The 20,608-nt window shown below is 61.8% G+C and overlaps 4 protein-coding genes across 10 annotated transcripts; 1 reads left to right on the forward strand and 3 right to left on the reverse strand.

Annotated features, from left to right (window-relative positions):
- The first annotated feature begins 1,093 nt into the window (after nt 1-1,093).
- SFN (stratifin) lies at nt 1,094-2,460 on the forward strand. Its single transcript, XM_023941120.2, has one exon. It carries the CDS (start codon nt 1,228-1,230, stop codon nt 1,966-1,968), a length of 741 nt encoding a protein of 246 aa, XP_023796888.1. The 5' UTR covers nt 1,094-1,227; the 3' UTR covers nt 1,969-2,460.
- Nucleotides 2,461-6,256: 3,796 nt separating this feature from the next.
- On the reverse strand, nt 6,257-11,019 carry GPN2 (GPN-loop GTPase 2). 6 transcript variants are annotated; one of them, XR_015279325.1, is made up of 6 exons: nt 10,958-11,011; nt 10,137-10,574; nt 8,492-8,648; nt 7,462-8,234; nt 7,253-7,412; nt 6,257-6,823 (listed from the first exon to the last, which is right to left on the reverse strand). XR_015279325.1 is itself a non-coding variant. In XM_086863391.1 (6 exons), the coding sequence occupies exons 2-6, from the start codon at nt 10,551-10,553 to the stop codon at nt 6,751-6,753; spliced, it is 939 nt and encodes a 312-aa protein (XP_086719517.1). In that variant the 5' UTR covers nt 10,554-10,574; nt 10,958-11,019; the 3' UTR covers nt 6,257-6,750. The 6 variants fall into 6 exon arrangements, 3 of the variants coding, with proteins under 3 accessions (XP_086719517.1, XP_086719518.1, XP_023796887.2); XM_086863391.1 differs by having other exon boundaries at nt 7,253-7,383; nt 8,074-8,234; nt 10,958-11,019; XM_086863392.1 differs by having other exon boundaries at nt 7,253-7,383; nt 8,074-8,234; nt 10,137-10,602; nt 10,958-11,001.
- An 874-nt stretch (nt 11,020-11,893) lies between these two features.
- On the reverse strand, nt 11,894-17,344 carry GPATCH3 (G-patch domain containing 3). The gene is made up of 7 exons (XM_086863875.1): nt 16,418-17,344; nt 15,623-16,077; nt 14,047-14,221; nt 13,195-13,254; nt 12,825-12,946; nt 12,532-12,659; nt 11,894-12,218 (listed from the first exon to the last, which is right to left on the reverse strand). The coding sequence occupies exons 1-7, from the start codon at nt 17,043-17,045 to the stop codon at nt 11,999-12,001; spliced, it is 1,788 nt and encodes a 595-aa protein (XP_086720001.1). The 5' UTR covers nt 17,046-17,344; the 3' UTR covers nt 11,894-11,998.
- A 297-nt stretch (nt 17,345-17,641) lies between these two features.
- On the reverse strand, nt 17,642-20,608 carry NR0B2 (nuclear receptor subfamily 0 group B member 2). Of its 2 annotated transcripts, XM_086863879.1 has the most exons (4): nt 20,316-20,608; nt 19,992-20,178; nt 19,133-19,692; nt 17,642-18,576 (listed from the first exon to the last, which is right to left on the reverse strand). In XM_086863879.1, exons 3-4 carry the CDS (start codon nt 19,656-19,658, stop codon nt 18,305-18,307), a joined length of 798 nt encoding a protein of 265 aa, XP_086720005.1. In that variant the 5' UTR covers nt 19,659-19,692; nt 19,992-20,178; nt 20,316-20,608; the 3' UTR covers nt 17,642-18,304. The 2 variants fall into 2 exon arrangements, with proteins under 2 accessions (XP_086720005.1, XP_023796884.2); XM_023941116.2 differs by having other exon boundaries at nt 19,133-20,178; nt 20,316-20,603.

Raw genomic sequence — 20,608 nt, forward strand, 5'->3', positions numbered from 1 at the left:
CGCAGGGAGGAACAAAGCGAGTCAGGCTCGCTGGAAGAATCACAACGCCCCTTTTGGCCTTGGCCCGGAGCCGCCCGCCGCACCCTGCCCTTCCCGCACGCTCCCGCACCGAGATAAGGCCGGGCCGGGGCCGGGGCTGCGCCCGGCGTGTGCCGACAGGCTCCGGGTGAAACTCAGCGCAGATCCTATCGCAGCCCAGCAGCCCCAGAGCGCCAAAGAGCGAGCGCTAAAAACGCCTCGTTCACAGCCCGGGAGAGGCGAAACGCCGGCGGCGGGATGGGGACGGGGAAAGGCAGCCCTGGGATGGGGACGGGGAAAGGCAGCCCTGGGATGGGGACGGGGAAAGGCAGCCCTGGGATGGGGACAGGGAAAGGCAGCCCTGGGATGGGGACGGGGAAAGGCAGCCCTGGGATGGGGACGGGGAAAGGCAGCCCTGGGATGGGGGTGGTGGGGATGGGGCTCGTCCCACGCCGGGGTGTTTGGGGGTCCCACCGCGGGGTGTTTGGGGGTCCCACCGCGGGGTGTTTGGGGGTCCCACCCCGGGGTTTTTAGGGGCTCCCACCGGGCGAGGTCTGACCGTGCCCCGCGTTTTGGGCCGCGGCGCCCGGGAGAGGTGCGGAGCCTGTGCCTCGGTTTCCCCACCTGTGGGAATAAATACCTGCCCGTCAAGCCCTCGCAATTGCTGCCGAGTTAATCACCATATTAAAAACGACAGTGATATGGCTTTTTCAGGGGGGAGGAACCATTTTCACCAGCGGTCACACCCCGTGGCCCATTTCTCCGCTGGGGGGGAAGAGTCGAGTGTCCCCGAGCCCCCCAAACCAGAGCGCAGCTCCTGTCACCCTTCCAAGGGCTCTCAGCAGCGGGATGGGCGTTCCCTGGGTGCCGGGGTGGGCGTTGGCTCTGGGGAGAGCCTGGGGGCACCCAGGGGTGCCGCACCCACGGGGAGGGCAGGGCGTTTCCCCCCGCGCCCCCTCCCCAGCGCCCGCCGCCCGCGGCCGGTGATTCACCGCCACTTTCCTTTTAAGGCCGCGCTCGGCGGGGAGGAAACAGAGGAGGAGGAGGAGGAGGAGGACACTCCTTGGACCTGGCTGGCTCCTCCTGCTCTCGCTCGAGGCTCCGACGCCCAGCCAAAAGCGAATCCCGGCGGCAGCGCTCGGCAGAGGCTCCGAAGGCTCCCGGCCCCGCTGCTCGCCCAAGCGTCCGCCCCGCGCCCGCGTCCCAGCCATGGCAAGAAACCACCAAGTGCAGAAGGCCAAGCTGGCCGAGCAGGCTGAGCGCTACGAGGACATGGCAGACTTCATGAAGGCGGTGGTGGAGCACGGGGACGAGCTCTCCAACGAGGAGCGCAACCTCCTGTCGGTCGCCTACAAGAACGTGGTGGGCTGCCAGCGCTCGGCCTGGAGGGTCATCTCCAGCATCGAGCACAAAACCGAAGAGGGCGACGACAAAGCTCAGGTGGTGAACGAGTACCGGGAGAAGGTGGAGCAGGAGCTGAACGCCGTCTGCAACAACGTCCTGGGCTTGCTGGACAAGTATCTCATCAAGAAGGACAGCGACACCGAGAGCAAGGTCTTCTACCTGAAGATGAAGGGTGACTACTTCCGATACCTGGCCGAGGTGGCCAGCGGGGACGACCGGCTGTCGACGATAGAGAAGGCCCAGGAGGCCTACCAAGAGGCCATGGACATCAGCAAAAAGGAGATGCAGCCCACGAACCCCATCCGCCTGGGGCTGGCCCTCAACTTCTCGGTGTTCCACTACGAGATCGCCAATGCCCCCGAGCAGGCCATCTCCCTGGCCAAGACCACCTTTGACGAGGCCATGGGCGACCTGCACACGCTCAGCGAAGACTCCTACAAGGACAGCACCCTCATCATGCAGCTGCTCAGGGACAACCTCACGCTATGGACAGCCGAGTGCGCCGGAGAAGACGGCGGCGAGGCTGGCGAAGAGCCCAAGAACTGAACGTCCCCTGCCGAGCCGGGGACCGGCCCCCACCTGCCCCTGCTCCAGACCCTGCGGCATCTCTTCGTGGGTTTTTTTTTTGTTTTGTTTTTTTTGTTTTGTTTTGTTTGGTTTTTTTTTTTTTTTATTGGTTTTGTGGGGGAGGAGTCTCAGCTCCCCCCAGCCTGGATACCGGGAATTGGGGTGGTTTTGGCAGGGCCCTTCCCTCCTTCTGCCCCATCCACTGCTCTGGGGAGGGGGAGAAGAGGGAGAGGGGGTGTCTCTGTCCTGGAGAGCTGCCAGACCCCAACTATTTAACATGTTTTTGTGGGGGGTGTCCAGTCTGGCTCGTGCCAGCTCCAAAGCCGCTGTCCCTGGCGGGGACTGGAGCAGCCACAGGAGGAGGTGAGGGGCTGGGCCGAGGCGAGGGGGGGTCCGGGCAGCCCCCCCGTTCCGGGAGGGGGTCGCGTGTTGCCAAAGCCTCTGAGCGTCTCCAATAAACCTTCTCCTGCACCTCTGCTCTCGTCTGCCTCGTCTCTCCCTGCGCACATGTCCGGGCAGCTCCGGGCGCCCGCCTCGCCTCCCCTCCCATCCCCGGGCTGGGGAGGGGCTGCTCTCGGTGCCCCCCGAGCAGGGGCTGAACCTCGGCCCGTGGAGGGGCTCGGGGGTCTGTGCATCCCCTGGCTGCTCCGTCAGGTGCTCAGAGGTCCCCAGAGTCCCTGACCCCTCCGCCCTGGTACAAGCCCAGGGTTCCCCAAAATCTGCCGCTGGCACCCCTGGGTGGGTCCCCAGGTCCTTCCCCCATGGTTCCTCTGAGTCCGGGGAGGAAAATCCACAAAAGCTGCTTCTGCAGCGACACGGGACAGCCCTGGGGTGCCGGTGGGGTGGGGACATCCCTCCCAAGGTCCCGACGCTCTGGGACAGGTGAAAGCTCAGCACTTCTGGCCCTGGCACGGGGCCACGGCGAAGGGCGCAGCTCCCTCCCCCTTCCCCCCACCAGCGCGTTTCAACATGAAAAATAATTACAATAAAATACAGTCACGGCACCCTGGGCTATGAGCTCACCTGAGCCAGCAGGGCCGGGCGGGAGCGGCCTTTGATGGGAGCTCTGGGATGCCGGCAGGAATCGCGCCCTGGCCCAGGACGTGCTGCCCCGCTCCAGCGGGGACAGGGGGGGACACGCCAGTCCTGAGCCCTGGCGTGGCCAAATCCCGGCCCGGGGGGTGCCAGGAACCCCTGGGCTTTGGGGAAACTGAGGCACGGGCGGGCCGTGACCCCCTTGGTGCATGCAGGAGTTGTGGGGTACCCGGGGAGCGAGGGGCCGGCCTGGGAGCTCAGGGGGGTTTGCCAGGGCTCTGCTGGGGGAGGTTGGGCTGCACAAAGCATCCACGCTCAGCACAGATGGGACACCCGGAGCAGATCTCAGCAGAGGGGCCGAACCCCTGTGAGCCCCTGGTGACCCCCAGCCCATCACAGCATCCCCTGCTGCTGCCCTGCTGGCTCCGTGGGGGTCCCCAGGTGTCAGGGCCCACGGAGGGACCCCAAAGCTTGGCCTCCATCTGGCCCCAAGCACTCCCAGCCTGGGAACAGCCCCAGACCTGTAATTACCCAGAGCGGGGCAGCCGACGGGAAAAACGAGCCGAGGGCTCGCGCTGGCCCCTGACCCGCCGGCCTGGGGCCACCTGGACTGGTTAAACTGGAGAGGCTCAGGGTGAAAGTGCTGCTGCCCAGGAAGGGCTAACTGGGGGTGTCTGTGGCTCCCCGGGGCTCTCCCTGGCTCCCAGGAGTTCACTGATCCCAGCAGCTCCAAAGCTGCGGCGTGGCTGGGCCGTGTAGGAGGACGCAGCTCCAGCCGGTCCGGCAGCTCCTCCAGGCTGGGAAGGAGGGAGGCCCTGGATGCCCAGGACGCTCCTGTGAGAGGGTTGTGCTGCTGGGGAGTTCTCTGGAGTCCTTCTGCTTTCCACAGGATGGTGAGACCCGGGTGGGAAGACCAGGGAGACATCGGGACCTCGATCCCCATCCTGGTCCCTGTCCCTGCCTGTGGAATGCTCTTGGCATCCCTGAAGGGGCACCCAGAAAAGCTCCCAGATAAATCAGTTTTATTGTCTTAAACACCATTAGAGCAGAGGGACGGTGCCCCAGGGCTGAGGAGTGTCCCCAACCTCACAGTCACCCCCCAGCAGGGTCCTGGCACAGCCCCCGCACAGGGGCTGCGAGCCATGGGGAAAAGGCCACCAAAACAGGTCTGTGAGGGTGAGCAGGGATGTTCTGCTGCCTGTCAAAGGCTCTGCACATCCAGAGCTGCAGGAGCCAGAGCCTGGCCTGGCCTTGTCAGCAGCAATCCCAGCCTCCCCCCAGGGCTCTGTGCCCGGGGCTGGGGCTGGCTCCAGTCTGGGCACCCAGACATGGGGCGTCCGTGGCCCTGGGGACTCCTGCCAGGCTGGCCCCACTGCCTGCTCTGGGGGCTTTGGCGTTTCTGAAGAGGCTTTTTATCCCCATTAGAAAGCACCACTTGATGGGGAAACTCAGCTTTTGAGCAGGAGTTCTGTGATGGAGCAGGAAATTAGAGCTGGGAGCCAGGAAAGCACAGTGCTGTGGCTGGGATTGATGCTCAAATACCCCCGAATTCCCCCTTGCCAGGTTCAGTCTCCCAGCCAGGGTGGGCTCGGCAGGTAGGACCAGCTCTGGCCCCCTCCCAGGGATGTGCCTGCCTTGGGGTGACTCATCCTGGCCCTTGGCTCCGCCGATTGCTCAAGGCAGCGACAGGAGCCAAGGTGTCACCTCCCTCAGCCTGGCCGTGTCCCCTCCCAGCCCAGGGATGTGTGAGGCAGGAGCAGGCTGGGTTTCAGCCCTGCCTTTCACACCAGGGCTCCAGCTCCTTTCCCAGGCCGCCCTGAGCAGAGCAGAGTTGTCCCCCCTTGGCCGTGGGTCCCAACTCATCTGTAAGAAGCTCCTTGGTGCAGAACTGCTGCAGATTTGGGGCTGGAGCTCCCTGAGCCCTCACCTGGCCTGAGCTGAGCACTTTCCATCCCAGGGCTGAGGCTGCAGATATCCAGGGCATTCAAATAAAAAAGCCAAAAAGCCACAAAAGCTTTGATGGCTCTTGTGTAACTCAGCCTGACCTGGCTGTACCCTTTTAAGCCACCAAATCTCTCAAAGCCATGAAAAAGCCACTATAAAATTAATATTTTTATGATCCCGTCTCCCACCGCTTCACAGCAGCTACAGAGCTCCAAAATGACCAGGACAAGGCCAGGAGCCACAGGGTGAGGACGGGATTTCAGCTCAGTTATGGTTAGATTGGCTTCCAGAGCTTCAGCACTGAAATGCAGCTGCTGGGCTCCAGCCAGGGAAATTCCTGGGCTCTCGGGAAGAGCTGAGGCACCGGCAGCACACTTGGGGTAGACTCTGAAATCTCAGTTTCATTGGGAAGAGGTCTGGGTGAAGCACAAACACGTGTGTGTGCACCCTCCCCTCCCTGAGCTCCTCCTTGTCTCCAAACCCTGGCCACAGAGTTGGGAGATGTGGGAAAAATCCACTTTAATTCCTTGTCCAGCTGCCCAAAACCCCGCTCACATTTAGATCCATCGAGGATCCACTCTCCAACCCCTCTGCCAAGGCCAAACCATCCTGTGAGAAAATCCTGCTGTACTTTATGCAAGATCTTGGGCAAGAGGCGATGCTGAGTCTGCAGGGAGCCGGGATTGGGAATTGTGCCTGCTGCCGTCCCCAGAGGCACCGGGAGCTCCCTGATGTGACACCCCGGTGTCACCCCCAGCCCTCCCGAGCCTGCAGGATCAGGATCCCTGATGGAGCAGGGATCAGAGCGGGGCACACGAGGCGCGGGGCAGGACAGCGAGAGCGAATCCCACGGGCAGGAGGGGAAGCCCCGGGATTTGGGACGTGGAGAAAGCAAGGCCAGAAGGAGGAAGGTGGATGAGGACACGCAAAGCTGCTCTTGGGAAAGGCCCGAGATGCAAACCACGAGCTGACTCACACAGGGGCTTTCTTAATCAAAAGCCTCCAAAAGCCTCGCTGGCGTTTGGCTGCTGGATCAGCACAGGGAGCTGCTCTGTGTGCCACAGCCCTGCCTGCTCCAGCCAGCACCGAGCCTGCTCTCAGGCACAGATCTCAGGCACAATTCAATTCTCAGGCACAATTCTCAGGCACAATTCAATTCTCAGGCACAACAGCCAGGGACAGGTCCCGGCCAACGCGGAGCCGCCGCCGTTCCCACCGCAGGCGCTTTGGCCTCAGGCTCTGCAGCACTCTTGGGTTTATTTATTCAGCTTCAGCAAACTCCTTAAGATGAAAGTGAGACCGAGGAGTGTTTTATTAAGAAAGAGTCCATCATTATTTCTAAGAAAAATAAAAACAAACATCTTTTTGTCCTCGAGACGGTGTGGAGGCGTCTCGGCCTGGATTCTCCTCGGAGCACGGGGCCCACGCACGCTCCTCCTGCAGCAGCCCCAGGACTGCGGCCTCAGCTCCCACTGCACATCAGGCAGCTCCAGATGATTTTGCTTCCTCTGGATCTGTCTTGGTCATGATGGAGACTTTATCTTGTTTCTTTTCCATGCCCTCCCTGCCTTCCCTGGCTCAATCTCTGTTGCTGAGACCCTCAGCCACCTCCCCTCTGCCAAATCCCTGCTCTGGGCAGCAGGCCTGAAGCTTGGCAGGTAAAACCCACCCAGAGAGGGAGTCCAGACTGCCTGGAGAGGCTTTCAGGTGCTCTGAGTCACAGCTGAAGCTCCAGGTAGGAAAAGGAGAGGTGTCAAAACAGAGGAGCCGGGGAAGGGCGTGTCACAGATCCATCACCTCCTCTTCCACGGCTTTGTCCTGAGATTGCACATACTTCTCCTGCACTGCCAGGGTGCTGATAACGCACTAATTAAGGAAAACGAGGGGCTGGGCTCAAACACTCCCTTCTGCAGGAGCTCCGAGTTCCCAGCGAGGAACCTGCCCAGCCTCACATTAGCCCCAAGGCCATCAGGAAGAGGCAGCATCACCTGAGCTACTTCTGGCTCTGCCTGATCCCAACAAGCCCAGGAGAATCGATTGTACGGTTTGAAGGAGAAGGAAAGAACCCATCCAAGGGAGGGTGAGAGAGAGGAAAGTTGTCAAAGGACTCCTGACACATTCAGGGTTTCAATCAGCAACAGCTTTGGTGGCTTTGGTGAGGACAAGTGTAAACCCAGTCCCCACTCTGTCACCCACCAGGTGATGTCAGCAACCAGCTGGGCCTGCAAATTCCACCTTTGTCCCCCAGCGAGAGAGAAATTGAACTCAGCACCACAGAGGATACGAGGAGAAGTGGAAATCGGCCCCCACAGCTGCCGACATCAGCGCCTCCAGGCTCCGGTGCTCCTGGTCCCCGAAGGAATATCCATTGGCCTTGTCCACGGCCTGCACCACCTGCCGCATGCTCTGCTTGTCCTGGGGGAGGGACACGGCTCCCTGGGCAGCTGCTCCTGCCCCACAGGCAGCAGGGCTGGGCTCTGGGTGCTGTGGGGCAGCTGCTCCTGCCCCACAGGCAGCAGGGCTGGGCTCTGGGTGCTGTGGGGCAGCTGCTCCTGCCCCACAGGCAGCAGGGCTGGGCTCTGGGCGCTGTGGGGCAGCTGCTCCTGCCCCACAGGCAGCAGGGCTGGGCTCTGCGCCGCCCGACAGCGCCCGAGGCCCTGCAACACCAGCAGGGACAAACAGGGACACTGGTGACACCCTCCACCCTCTCATTCCCTTTCATCACCTGGCCCAGCCCATTTGCCTGCTGACACTTCTGCCAACTGCCTGATTTCCAGCGCTCCCTCCCCAGTGTATTCCTCCCAGTCTTCTCATTATTTGCTGCCCCCGAATTTAACACGGTTCTGGGTGATCCTCAGCCCAGGCCAGAAGAGCTGAAGGAAGGGGAGCCTGGATTCCCCACCCCAGGACACAAGGCCCAGGTAGCTCCAGGCTCATCAGCCTTTCCCTTCCTTTGGCTGCCACAGATCATTTCCAGTCCTGGGTGTTTCCCTGTTTCCCAGCTCTGAGTCTGCTCACAGCTGAGGTTTCCAGCCCTGTGGCTCCCAGCAGACAAAAAGCAGCTGCTGCACAATCAGGGCTCCCTGTTCCCTCCTGCTGGGTCACCTGGACGTTGAGAGGCACGAAGGACACCAGGCTGTAGTCCTCGATCACCTCCACCAGCTTCTCGTTGAGGCGGCGGAAATTCCTGAAGAAGGGATCGGAGGCCAAATGGTCAAGGAGGTAAGAGAGGTCCAGGACCTCGGTGTAATAATCCAGGTTGAAAGCTGCAGGGAAACAGGGAGCTCTGGAGGCAAGCTGGAAGCTGAAGAGCACAATGGGACCCACAGAAGTTTCCCCCATTCTCACCCAGCCGATTGGTGCCAGTTGCACATCCCTCCCCCACAAACTCCTCTGTCCAAGGGCAGAATGGAGCCCTGAGCCACCCTGGCCAGTGGAAGGTGTGTTTGTTGAGGGAGGCAGGAGAGGTGAGGTTTGAGTGCCTCCCCCCGCAGCACGCCGTGGCTCTGGGGGATTCCCTTACCCAGCTTCCCGTACTGCTCGATCAGGTCCATCTTGGAGAGGACGTTGACGTGGGGCAGCTCCACGTGCAGCATGGTGGAGAGGGAGGTGCAGAGCACGGAGATGAACTTCCCGGGATCTGTGCAGTAGTGGGAATCCACCAGGTGCACGGCAGCCAGCTGAGAGCAGAGGCACAAAGGGACACAGGGTCACCGCTGTGACAAACCCGTGGGACAGCTCCTGGGGAAAGCAGCACCCAGCTCCCACAAAACACAGCAACAGGGAATCCTGGAATGCTTTGGATCAGAGGGGACCTCAAAGCTCACCTGGCCCCAGCCATGGCACCTTCCACCATCCCAGCCTGGCCTGGGACACTGCCAGGGATCCAGGGACAGCCCCAGCTGCTCTGGGCACCCTGTGCCAGGGCCTGCCCGCCCTGCCAGGAACAATTCCTGCCCAAAATCCCACCCAGCCCTGCCCTCTGCCACTGGGAGCCATTCCCTGTGTCCTGTCCCTCCATCCCTTGTCCCCAGTCCCTCTCCAGCTCTCCTGGAGCCCCTTTGGGCCCTGGAAGGGGCTCTGAGCTCTTCCACCAACAGCACCACAAGAAACTCCAACCTGCAGCTGCTCCCCCTTTTCCCAGGGTTTCTCTCTCTGCAGCTGAAGTCTCCACACTTGTCTGGACTCTGCAGGGTTTTTGGGGTGGCAGCTGGGGCAATCCTGGACAGTACAACTGTCTCCAGATCCCCCCAGCACTGCCCAGGCCCACACAGGAGCAGTGAGTGCAGCACACCTTCTGCTGGGAGACTCGACTGCGTTTGCACTAATGATTAATAGTTACACTAACGAGCACTTTGATTCCCTGGGTTTTGTGTGGCTGCAACAATGTGGTCCCAGAGCTGGGGAGGTCACTCCAAGCCAGGGCTCTGAGGCTGAGTCACAGCAGCAGAGCCCAGCCAGTCTGGGGCTGCCAGGCAGGTGTGAGCACCTGGGAGAGCAGAAACCAGCCCTGTAAATGCCTTATTTTAGCAACTCCAATTCCATGTCCACTTATTCCAATGAAAACAAGCTCTAATGTGCAGATTCCCCGTGACATTCTCAAGCAAATGAAGTCGCCCTTCTTGCTCAGAGCAGCCAGGCTTTGCACGGGGATGGTGCAGAGCTGCTCTCAGCTGCAGCTCCCGTTGGGCAGGAGCCCAGAGCACGTCCCACGGGCTGCAGGAGGAGCCTGGCACGTCCCCTGCGTTCCTCAGGGCAGCACCAAGGCACCCAGCATGCACACAACCCCTCTCTGGATGAAACAGGAGGTGCTCCTTGTGCCATCCCTGCGAGTGTTCAGGGACAGGCTGGAGTTACCTGGACTCCTGAAGGTGTCCCTGCCCATGGAATGTGCTGGAACAAGATGGGCTTTGAGGTCCTTTCCAACCCAAAGCATTTGGGGATTTTGTGCAAAGCGTGAGGAAGTGATCTGTGTTCCTGCTCCCAGCCCCACTAAAAGCCCTGACAGGCCATTCTTTTGCCAATCTCTCCCAGCATGAAAAAGGGTAAAATTCCACTCCTCCCCTGGTAAATCCCCTTCCCATGAAAGGCCAAGCAGCTCCTGAAGACAACAGCCACGAGTACCCCCAACCCCAGGGCTGCCAGGCACTGACCCAGCCCGTCCCTACCCTGAAATTCCACTTGGCCAGCTGGGCAAAGACGTTCTTCAGGGCCTCGTGGTGTGTGTAGAGCTCCACCTGCCCGGGGCAGTCAAAGAGGACGTAGTGTCCCCGCAGGCCCTGCAGCCTGTCCCGCAGCCAGTCTGTGTTGGCCTCCAGGTACTCCATGCAGTAGATGAGGCCCCCGTTGGGGCCCAGCCCCAGGCTGTCCATGACATCGGGCAGGGTGACGAGCTCGGCGATGTCCAGGGCGCAGGGCCAGGGCAGCGCCTCGTTGGCCGGGTCCAGGTTGACCACGGCCACGCTGCGGCCGATTCGGCTCAGGAAGTCCCGCATGGCGTGGCAGTAGGTCGTCTTCCCGGAGCCCGGTGGCCCGATGACCACCTGGCCAAAGGCCAGTGAGCCGGCCCTGCTGCCCTCAGCCATGGTGGCTCATCCCCGCCGCGGCTGAGGGGGGACAGCGGCCCCTCAGCGCCTGCCCTGGCGAGGATGGCTGAGCCAGAGAGCGAGGAGAGCCTGGGGGCCCATTCCTGACCCAATCCCTCCTTCCCTTCTCTGCTCACATCCCCCTTCCCCCTCACCATTCACCATTCCCTTCCCCAGCACCGCCTTTGCCCCAGCACCCCGTGGATGCCCAGGTCCCCGCCATCCCATTTAGCCCCGAGTTCCCCTCGCGTCCCCTCCTTCCCCACTCCCGCTTCCTTCCCACATCTCCCCTCCTTGCCCAGACCGCTTCAGCCCCCGATGAGCTCCCCGGTCCCGGTAATTCCCCCATGTCCCGGTATCGCCCCCCATGTCCCGGTATCCCCCCGTTCCCGCAGGCCGCTCACCGCCGCCGGTGTCCCCGCTGTGGGTCCGGGTGGCTGCGGGCCCCGAGCGCCGCGTTCCGGGCGCGGAGCGGCCGCCGCCCCCACAGCGCCCCCTGGCGGCCTGGCGGACTCGAGCCCGGGGCTCCGAGTCCGGGCAGGGTCGCGGGTTCGAGTCCCGGGGCCGGCTCTTGTCCCTCCAGCGTAGCCCCAGCCCCGCTTTTTCCAAACCACAGAATCGACTGGATTGGAAAAGGCCCCTGAGTACATCGAGCCCTACCTCTAAACACCACCATGGCACTGAGTGCCACGCCCAGTTCTTTCTTTAAACACCTCGGGGGACAGCAACTCGTTCCCAATGTCTAATCCCCCTTTCTGTGAAGAAATTCTTCATAATGTCCACCCTAAACCTTCCTGGAGCAGTTTAACACTATGTCCCTTTGTCTTGCCACTGACTGAGGAGAAGAGCCTGGCTCCCACCTGGCTGCACCCTCCTGGCAGGTAGGAGGAGGAATTGCTCCCCGCATTTTCCCCCTGCACCCCTTAAGGGAGTCACAGTCAGCCCTGCAGCACAGAGCTCTCCCCTCTGCCTGGGCCAGGAGAGCGGGGCAGAGCAGCCTGGAAAGCACTGCTACCCACAACCCCAGGGCCTCCCGAGAATTCCTCCGCAGGCTGCCAGGACCAGCCTTTCATCCCCAGCAGCTTCCCCAGCAGCGTGGGACGGCCACGCCCGAGCAGCAGGACAGTTACCGTGCCCTGTCTGTACTTGTCCTTTCCTGGCTCTCAGGCTGCCCTCAACTGCGAATTCTGCTTTTTCATCCTCACTAAACACACACGTGGCTTGATCCCAGCACAAATGTAAGTTTCAACCCCACAAAATCCTTCCCCATTCACACAGAACACCATTTCCCTTCATCTGAAGGGCTCGGTTAGTGGGGGAAAAAAACCCACTGTGGTAGCTTTTGTTACAAATCTGTATTTTTACTAAAAATAAATATATAAAGGCCCTGCTTCACACTGAGGCCAGGAGCCAGCCTGGACTGGGGAGCAGGACAAAGGCTGTGCTCAGCGTGGCTGGGCTCTGAGGCTGCCCAGGGCGGGGTGGGACGCTCGGACAAAGGCCATGTCCTGTCTGTACTTCATGGCCGTGGGGGGCTGGCGCCGCAGCAGCTGGTCACCCATGTCCTGGGGCTCAGGGTCATCGTAGATGGTGGAGATGACAACAGAACTGTCCCCACGGGGCTTCTTCCTCCTGATAAAAGTTGGCAGCTTCTCCCCATGGTAGCTGGAGGGAAACAGGAAAGGTTTGGTTGGAGGGGCCATCAGACATCCCTGTGCTTCCCAGCTCGTTTCCCGGAATGGTTTGTGTTGGAAGGGATCCTAAAGTTCCACCCCCTGCACGTGGTGCCAGCCCTGCTCCGCTGAGGAGCCCGGGACTGTCGGGAAGAGCAGCGTGTTTGGCTATGGAGTGCTGTGGGATTCCCCAGCTGGGCAGGGAAAGGTCCCTGGCACAGCCCTGACCCCACACAGCTCCCTTTGCACCTCTCAGCTGCTGTGAGCCCTGGGGACAGGGGCTGGGAGGGCTCTTGGGTACTCACCCCAGCCCTCTCTTGCACCGGGGGTTCTGCCCCTCGTTATCCAGAGCTTCGGCCATCCCAGAGTTGCTGCTCCCCAGGCCCAGCCCCTCTGTCCAGCCCTGCTGCTCCAGGACCTTCCTGCCAAAGCCCTGGCAGAGGGAAAAAAACCATCACACGCTTGCTGAACAAGAGCTCATCTTCCCAGAGCCTTCTGCCCTCTTCCCACAGACCTCTCCACCTCCTCACCCACATCCTGTGGGCATCACCCTGGCCCAGCCCTTGCTGCCCTGCCCTGAGCAGGCACCAGAGCTCACCTTGGTGTGTATCTCGAAGGAGCCGACGTGCTGCCCTGCCACTGAGCCATCCTCCAGCCCATCCCGCAGCCGCTGCTCCAGCCACATCTGCACCGAGTCCCGGGCGTCCTTATCCCCCCCATCTGGGGAGAGAGCAGCCAGAGTCAGCACAGCTCAGGAGCCTGCTCACCACCACCATTTCCCCCAGAGCGCCAGCAGAGGAGGCAGAACCTGTTCTTTTTGGCAAGCCTTGCTGCCAGACCAGAAAAACCTTGTTGTTTCAGGTTCACTGACAGCTTGGATGCTTTCAAAGAACAGCAAAGAGCTCCCAGGTTCTGCATGGTCAGAATTTCCCTGGTTTCCCTGGGGTGGGGTGGCTCAGCTCTGATACCTTTGTCGTAGTAGATGCTCATGTCCACGTCCCAGTCATCGGCTGTCTGCTCGTCAAAGTCTGCCAAGAGAAGGGAAGCAGCACTTTGGGTGAGGTCTGGCACAGGGGAGCTCTGCTGGTGGCCCAGCTCCCTCTTTTCTCCAACAAAATGGGAAGGAATCACAGAATCATTGAGGCTGGAGATCTCCATTCAGTCCAACCGTGACCTTGTCACCAGCCCAGGACACTGAGTGCCACGTCCAGTCCTTCCCTGGACACCTCCAGCCATGGGGACTCCACCCCTCCCTGGGTCTGATCCCCTTTCCATGGGGAAATTCCTGCTGCTGTCCCCCCTGAGCCTCCCCTGGCCCAGCTTGAGGCCGTTCCCTCTCCTCCTGTCCTTGTTCCTGGGAGCAGAGCCCGACCCCCCTGGCTGTCCCCTCCTGCCAGGGACTTGTGCAGAGCCAGAAATTCCCCTTGAGCCTCCTTTGCTCCAGGCTCAGCCCCTTCCCAGCTCCCTCAGGAATTCTCCAGCCCCTTCCCAGCTCCCTCAGGAATTCTCCAGCCCCTTCCCAGCTCCAGCCGCTGCCCTGGGCACTCCCCAGCCCCTCCATATCTCTGCTGCAGCGCTGGATGCAGCACTCAAGGTGGTGCCTCAGCAGCAGCACAGAGGAAATGGCATTAGAGACTCCCCCGATGCCACTGCCCACCCAAGAGGCTGCCAGCAGCACCACAGGAGTCTCTGGGGGGTCCCTGGGGGGTCCCTGGTGACCCCCTCTGTGCCCAAGGGAAGGCTCAGAAGCCATGGCAGGGTGTTGGTGGCTCCAGTTGACCCGACCCGTTGAAGCTCAGTGACACAAACACCAAGGTCACCTCCGTCCTGCTCCTGCCAGAACTGGGCATCCGTGTAGAACACGAGGCCAGAGCCGCCCTTCTCCCACTTGAGCTCGATCTCCTCCTCGAAGAGCCGCTCCCGCGCCCGCTCCTGCTGCGTCACGTCCTCGTGCAGCGCCTCGTGCCGCTGCCACTCCTCACACGTGTCATCGTCCTGCAAGGACAGCTGCATGGAGCTGGGGCCACCAGCACAGCCCCCACGTCACACGTGTCATCGTCCTGCAAGGACAGCTGCATGGAGCTGGGGCCACCAGCACAGCCACTCCTCACACGTGTCATTGTCCTGCAAGGACCTTTGGGACAGAGCTGGGGCCACCAGCACGGTCCCTCCCCACAGGTGTCACTGGGGGCTCCAGCAGGTCCCTCCCCACAGGTGTCACTGGGGGCTCCAGCAGGTCCCTCCCCACAGGTGTCACTGGGGGCTCCAGCAGGTCCCTCCCCACAGGTGTCACTGTCCTACAAGGTCTGGGGGCCCCAGCAGGTCCCTCCCCGCCCGCTGGCCGTTCCCAGGACCGTCCCTCAGCAGCTCCGTGGCAGAGCCGGGCCGGGCACTCAGGCCCCGACACGAGGGATGAGCTCAGCCCTGACTAACGCCACTGCCAGAGTCAGCAGGAGAAATCCCACAGCACACCCACCCCACGGGCCCCACCTGCCCTGCACTGATGCCCATTTAAGGAGCAGCAGGGCTGGAGCTGGAGTCAGCACTAGCGAGGAATTAATTCCACTGCAGCTGATCCCTGGGGAGATTGCGTGGGCTCCCAGGAGCAGCTCCCTGGCACAGAGCTGGGCACAGCCATTAACCAGCCCAGAACAGCCAGGAAACAGCCTGGGAGAAGCAGCTGAAGTAGTCTGGTTAGTCTGGAGAAGAAAAGACTGAATAAAAAGCTGGAAAAGGAGGGAACAAAGCGCTCTCTGTGCCCCGTGTTGCCAGGAGAAACAAATGGGGTGGAATTGCAGCAGGGGTTTGGCATCTGAGTGCATTGTGGTGGAAGAAACAACGGGAATGGCTTGCCTGGGGATGTGTAATGACACAGGTTTGGGACAACAGGCCAGACAGGCGTCTGCCAGGGACAGGGGTGGGATGGCTCCTGCCCTGCCCAGCTCTCCAGGAGCCTTTGTCACAAAAGCCATTTTCCTCAGAGTGACTAAACTCCAGGGCAGGAGCGTGCGAGGTCAGCCCTTTGTGCAGCTCTGCACGTCACTCCCAGCACACAAACGGGGTCCCCAAGTTCTGTAACAGCTCCCAGCACACAAATGGGGTCCCCAAGCTCTGTCACCTCAGCTGTGCCCACATGCCAGGCAGCAGGGCAGGGTCTGCTGGGCAGCACCAGCCTCCCCTCTGCTCCCCCTCAGATCAGACCCTTTGGGATCCACCCCTACGACCACCCTGAGCAGTTCTGGGGCTCCAGGCCCCCCTGTGGTGAACAATCTCATTTAAAACTGCTTTTAACAAGCCATTTATCCAACTGAGAGGTTAAAAATGAGCTCTGGGAGTGGGACCTGCCCTCACAGCTCCAACAGCTGAGCCTGGATGGTGCTAGAATATTCCACTTACATCGCCCGAGCTCGACTCCTCTTCCTCCTTCTGCTGCCCCTCCTCATGGTCCTGGGGCTGGGCTGGCTGAGTCAGCCCCACGGGCTCCTCTCCCTCGGTGATCTCATCCCCTGCAGCCGTGTAAACTCCTCCTTCCTCAGCCACTGTCTCGGTGCCCTGGTACTGGAAGGGCACGTTCCCATACCTGCGGGATGAGCCAGTCCTGGGGAAATCCAGCTGCAGCTTCTTGATGAGGCGGGGGGGCAGGCGGCAGGCACGGATCAGCTCCAGGAACACGCCCAGGGGGGTGCCCACGTTCCCAAAGGGCATGAACGAAGGGGGGTTGAACTCGGGCAGCCGCTTCAGCTCCGCCTCGGTGACACATCCCCCGGGGACAGATCCCTCGGTGACACATCCTCCTGTGACAGATCCCTCGGCAGCCACCCCATCCTCGCTGCTGGGAGACACCTGGGGGGCTGCAGGAGAGCAGGGGGGGTTCAGGAGAGCAGGGACGGGTTTGGGGGTCCAGGAGAGCAGGGATGGTTTGGGGGTTCAGGATGGTTTGGGGGTTCAGGATGGTTTGGGGGTTCAGGATGGTTTGGGCATCCAGCAGGGATGGGTTTGGGGGTCCAGGAGCGCAGGGATGGTTTGGGGTGGTCCCACACCCCACTGCGGGTGGGTAAATCCCGGCGCTCCCGAGTGGGAGGGGGATCAGCAGAGCCCACCCGGGCTCTCCCCGCCCCGGGGCAGGTTTAAAGCGTTCAGGGAGCGGAATGAGGAGTTTTCAGCCCCCGGTGCCCCCGGGCCCGCCCGTACCTGTCCCGGGGCTCAGGCGCACCCTGCGGATGAGGCAGCGGCCGGGCAGCGCGGCGCCGCCGGGCCCGAGCCAGCGCTTTCCCGAGTACATGCGGACGAAGCTGCGGGCCCGGCCGGGCCGCACGGACACCAGGCACGAGCAGGTGCGCGGCGCCGAAGCCCCGCCGCCGCCGCCCGCTGGCGGGCGCTCGGGCCGGTGCCGGTAGTGGAAGCAGAGGAATCCGCCGGCCTCCAAGAACTGGCTGAAGTAGGCGCGGAGATGAGCGGAGCGGAGCGTGGCCGGAATGCCGCTCACCAGGCAGTACCGGGCCGCGCCGCCATCACCGGCGGTGTCGCTGGGAGCCGCCATCTTGGCCCGCCGGTGCCGGTGCCGGCGCCGGCGCGCGGTGATGACGTAACCGCGCGACCGGTGGAGGGCGCCGCCTGGTGGCGCAGGAGCGCGCGGCAGGCGGGAGTCCTGAGGGGGCACAGGGACAGAGACCCTGAGGGAGTGACAGGGACAGAGACCGGGGAGGGGTGACAGGGCCTGGGGGTCACAGGGACAGACCCTGGGGGTCACAGGGATGGGGACAGAGAGCCGGGGGGGTCCCAAGGATGGGGACAGAGACCCTTGGGGACCAAGCCCCATTGCCTTGGGGTTTAACAGGCCCCAGGCTCATATGGCCGGCCTGACAAACTCTGAGGGTCACAAGCCCCGGGGGTTTCAGGGGCTGGGGGTGTCTGGGGATTGTCCTTTTGCCACGCCAGGGCTCTGGCCCTGTCCCCGTTCAGTGCCAGGAGCTTTGCTGCCAGGCCATGTCCCACAGCCATCCCGGGGCTTCAGGGATCCCGTGGGGCTTCAGGGATCCCGTGGGGCTGCCTGGGCCTGGCGCTGCCCGTGGGCACTGAGGTGAGTCAGGCGTTCTCTCCGGGTGGAAAAAGGCCGTCACGGGCTGACGCAGCGCCTCTTCCTCACCCCCCCGCTGCCAGCCAAGGTTCCGGCTGTTTCCATGGGCACGGGAGGCTTTGGTGCAGCTTTCCCCACACCTCAGCTGCGCCAGGCATGGAAATGGGGTTTGTGCTGTGGCAGCCGGCTGAGTCAGAGCTGCCGCCTCTGACAGCACCCACGGGAGAGGCTCAGCACCTGGACCCCAACACCTGGAGAAAGGTGAAATGTGGGGATTTGCCCCCAGGAATTTCTGTGTGCTGGGAGCACCCAGGGGCTGTTCATCCAAAACACCAACGTTTTATTAAAAAAATAATTTATTGCATCTTATATACAAACCACACAAATGTTCACTTATAAAATACTGACACCTCACCTGCTGGAGGCAGCAGGAGCGAGTTTTCCAGGTGTGCACCTGGCTCTAACTCCAGGGAGGGAAGTTTGGATCTCCCACTAAACCAGCTCTGCTCGGGTTTAACATTTCACAGACAGGAAAGCCCAGAGCCCCACATGAGGTGCAGTAGGTTTAGGTGTTCCTAAATGCTCTTAATCCTGTTGTATCTCATGAAATTATGGAGGAAAAAGGGAATCTAATGAAAAGGGGGGTGAGTGTGTACACCCTGTAGGATTTAACACTCTGGCTTTTTCCCTGAAGAAGTTACCTGAGTATTTCTGAGATTCCAAGCACAGAAGCCAGACCCAGAGCTCATTCTGTAATGTTTGCCCTCAGTTGGTGATCCCAGTGTGGCCGTCAGACACCGTGGGACCAGGCTGAGGACAGCCCTCACTGCCTGGAGCTCACAGCAACATGAGTGAAACCGGGGCCAGGGCAGGGAACCCCTTGGCCACAAACGCTCCCAGCACTGGAGAGCGGCCCAGGCGGAGCCACAGCTGCTTCCCCAGGGCTGCTCCAGCCCCAGTGAAACGCAGCAGAGTCCGGAGAGCTTCTCCCCAGCCCCTGCTCAGCAGGGCAGGGGCAGCCACGGGGCCTGTGGCCACCCTGCCACCTCGAACAGCATCTCCACCAGCAGCGCCCCCATGCCGGCGTCCCCGATGACGGGCCGGAAGAACAGATCGGTGACAAGGGCGGCGGGGATGGATCTCGAGGAGGAGGTGACCCGTAAGATGCGGGAGAAGCGGCTCTGGCCCTCGGGGTGCAGCAGCTCCCGCAGCGCTCGCTGGGCCTCCCACTGCAGGCTCTCGATGTAGAGTGGAGCCCTCAGCCCGGGGATGGCTGCGAGGGACAGGAGGGAGAGAGGGAGATGAAGGATGGGAAACACCTCCAGGTTCCCACCCTTCTGCAGTTCTCAGGAAGGATCTTTGGGGCCCGCACACACTTAAGGAGATGCACACACTGAGGCATAGCTGCTCCAGGGATGCTGTGTGAGGGAGGGAAAGCACTCAACAGGCAAAATCATGCCTTAAAAGTAAAGGAATCCAGGATTTATTTATTGTCTGCAGATTGGGTTCTGACATCGTTCCTTCCTGCTTCCCAGTGCATTTAGGAATGACAAGAGTTAGGGAAAAGGTGACCAGCCCTTTCTGCCTTCACACCTGCCCCTCTCTGAGCATCTCCAAGCCACGAGGCCTGGGTTCATCTGGGAAGGTGGTGGAGTCCCTATCCCTAGACACGGCACTCAGTGCTCTGGGCTGGTGACAAGGAGGGCAGTGGCACAGGGTGGACTCCACAGTCTGGGAGAGCTTTTCCAGCCTCAGTGACTCTGGGATGCCGTGACTGTGTGTCCAGCTGCCAGCGCTGGCCAGCAGAGCCACGAGGGCCTGGCACTCACCTGGATTGAAGAGGATGGCTCCCCTCAGGTAGGTGTATTCGCTGGGGCTCAGGTCCAGCCTCCAGAAGCTGTTGAGGCACCACTGCAGCCGCTGCACAGCTGCCAGCGTGGGCTGCGTCCCCTCGGGCTCCTGCCCTTTGCTCTGGCCGCTGAGGAGGATCTTCTTGAGCATGCTGGGGGCCGGGGCCTCCATCACCTCGAAGGTCACCATCTCCTGCACCAGCCCCAGCAGGAAGAGGGGCACCCAGCAGCTGTCCAGCAGCAGCAGCTGATCCTCCCGTGGCAGCAGGTGGAAGGCAGCGACGTTCTTGACGAAGTTGATGGTTTTGACCAGCACGTCGGAGGCGGCCCGGCAGGTGACGTGTGGCGTTCGCAGGCACACGGCGCGGCGTTGGTGGCACAGGCAGCGCTGCCGGGCCCCGCCGGGGCGCAGCTCCTGGCTCAGCAGCGTGTACAGGATGGCGGGGTGCTTGTCCTTGCTGTGGCACTGGCACCTCTCACACTCCGTATCCACACCGCTGCTCATGGCTCAGCTGGCTGCTCGTCCAAACTCCCGTCAGCTGGCGGGAGAGAGGCGTAAAATCCCAAAATATCACAGATTCACCCTGTCCTCCCAGCTCTGCCGGCCCGTGGCTGCTCCAGCCGGCTCTTATAGGGTCGGGTCACAGTGAACTCCCCTCCGCAGCCTTGACCGCCCTGATTAAGCAGCCCTCATTAAAAGCACCCGTGGTTGCTGGGCTGATTGGCCGGGCCAGGCGAGCTCCCAGCGCGGTCAACGGCCGTTTTCTCAATGAATCGGCGCGGGAGGGGCTGCGTGGCCTTATCAGGATTACCCAAACAGGATAAACAGAGTCATTACCCCAGGCTGTACCCTGGCACCAAGGCCCCACGGAGCAGGTGTCGCTGCCAGGGTTCACAGACAAACACGGGGCGCTCGTCTGGGCCCGCGGCTCAGCGGCCTTGGCAAAGCGACCCGCAAGGTGTGGAAGTTGTGTTATCAGCTGTGTTATCAGTTGTGTTTGCCTGGCCTTGCTCGGGAGCCGCTTCTGCAGGAGGAAGAGGAACCTGGTGAACTGCCAGGCTGTGATGGGCCCGGGGCAGGCTCGTGTCTCTCACAGGAAACACACGGAAAATTCTCCCCTTTGCAGAATGAGAGAAAAGGAAAAAAGGCCAAAATTCTCACGTTTCCCAGTGGGAAGGGCCCCGGCCCGGCAGCCGCTGAACACGAGCCCAAGCGGGCAATGAGTGTCCGGTTTGTTGAGGCAAACGGCGGCAGCAGCTCTGGGCCCCTCGCTGCAGGACACACACCGAGCGTGTCCCGGGAAGGGACCGGAGCAGCAGGGACGGCTGAGGGAGAAGCGGGGGCTCGGCCCGGAGGAACAGCGGCTCGGGGCTCGGTTCCGGCCCTCAGCTCCCGGCCAGGCCCGGCACCCGCGGCCCGGCCCGCCTGTCGCCATAACAACCCCGCCGCGCCTC

The sequence above is a fragment of the Cyanistes caeruleus genome, chromosome 26 (assembly GCF_971803275.1).
Source record: "Cyanistes caeruleus chromosome 26, bCyaCae1.hap1.1, whole genome shotgun sequence".
In the NCBI taxonomy this organism is placed as follows: Eukaryota; Metazoa; Chordata; class Aves; order Passeriformes; family Paridae; genus Cyanistes; species Cyanistes caeruleus.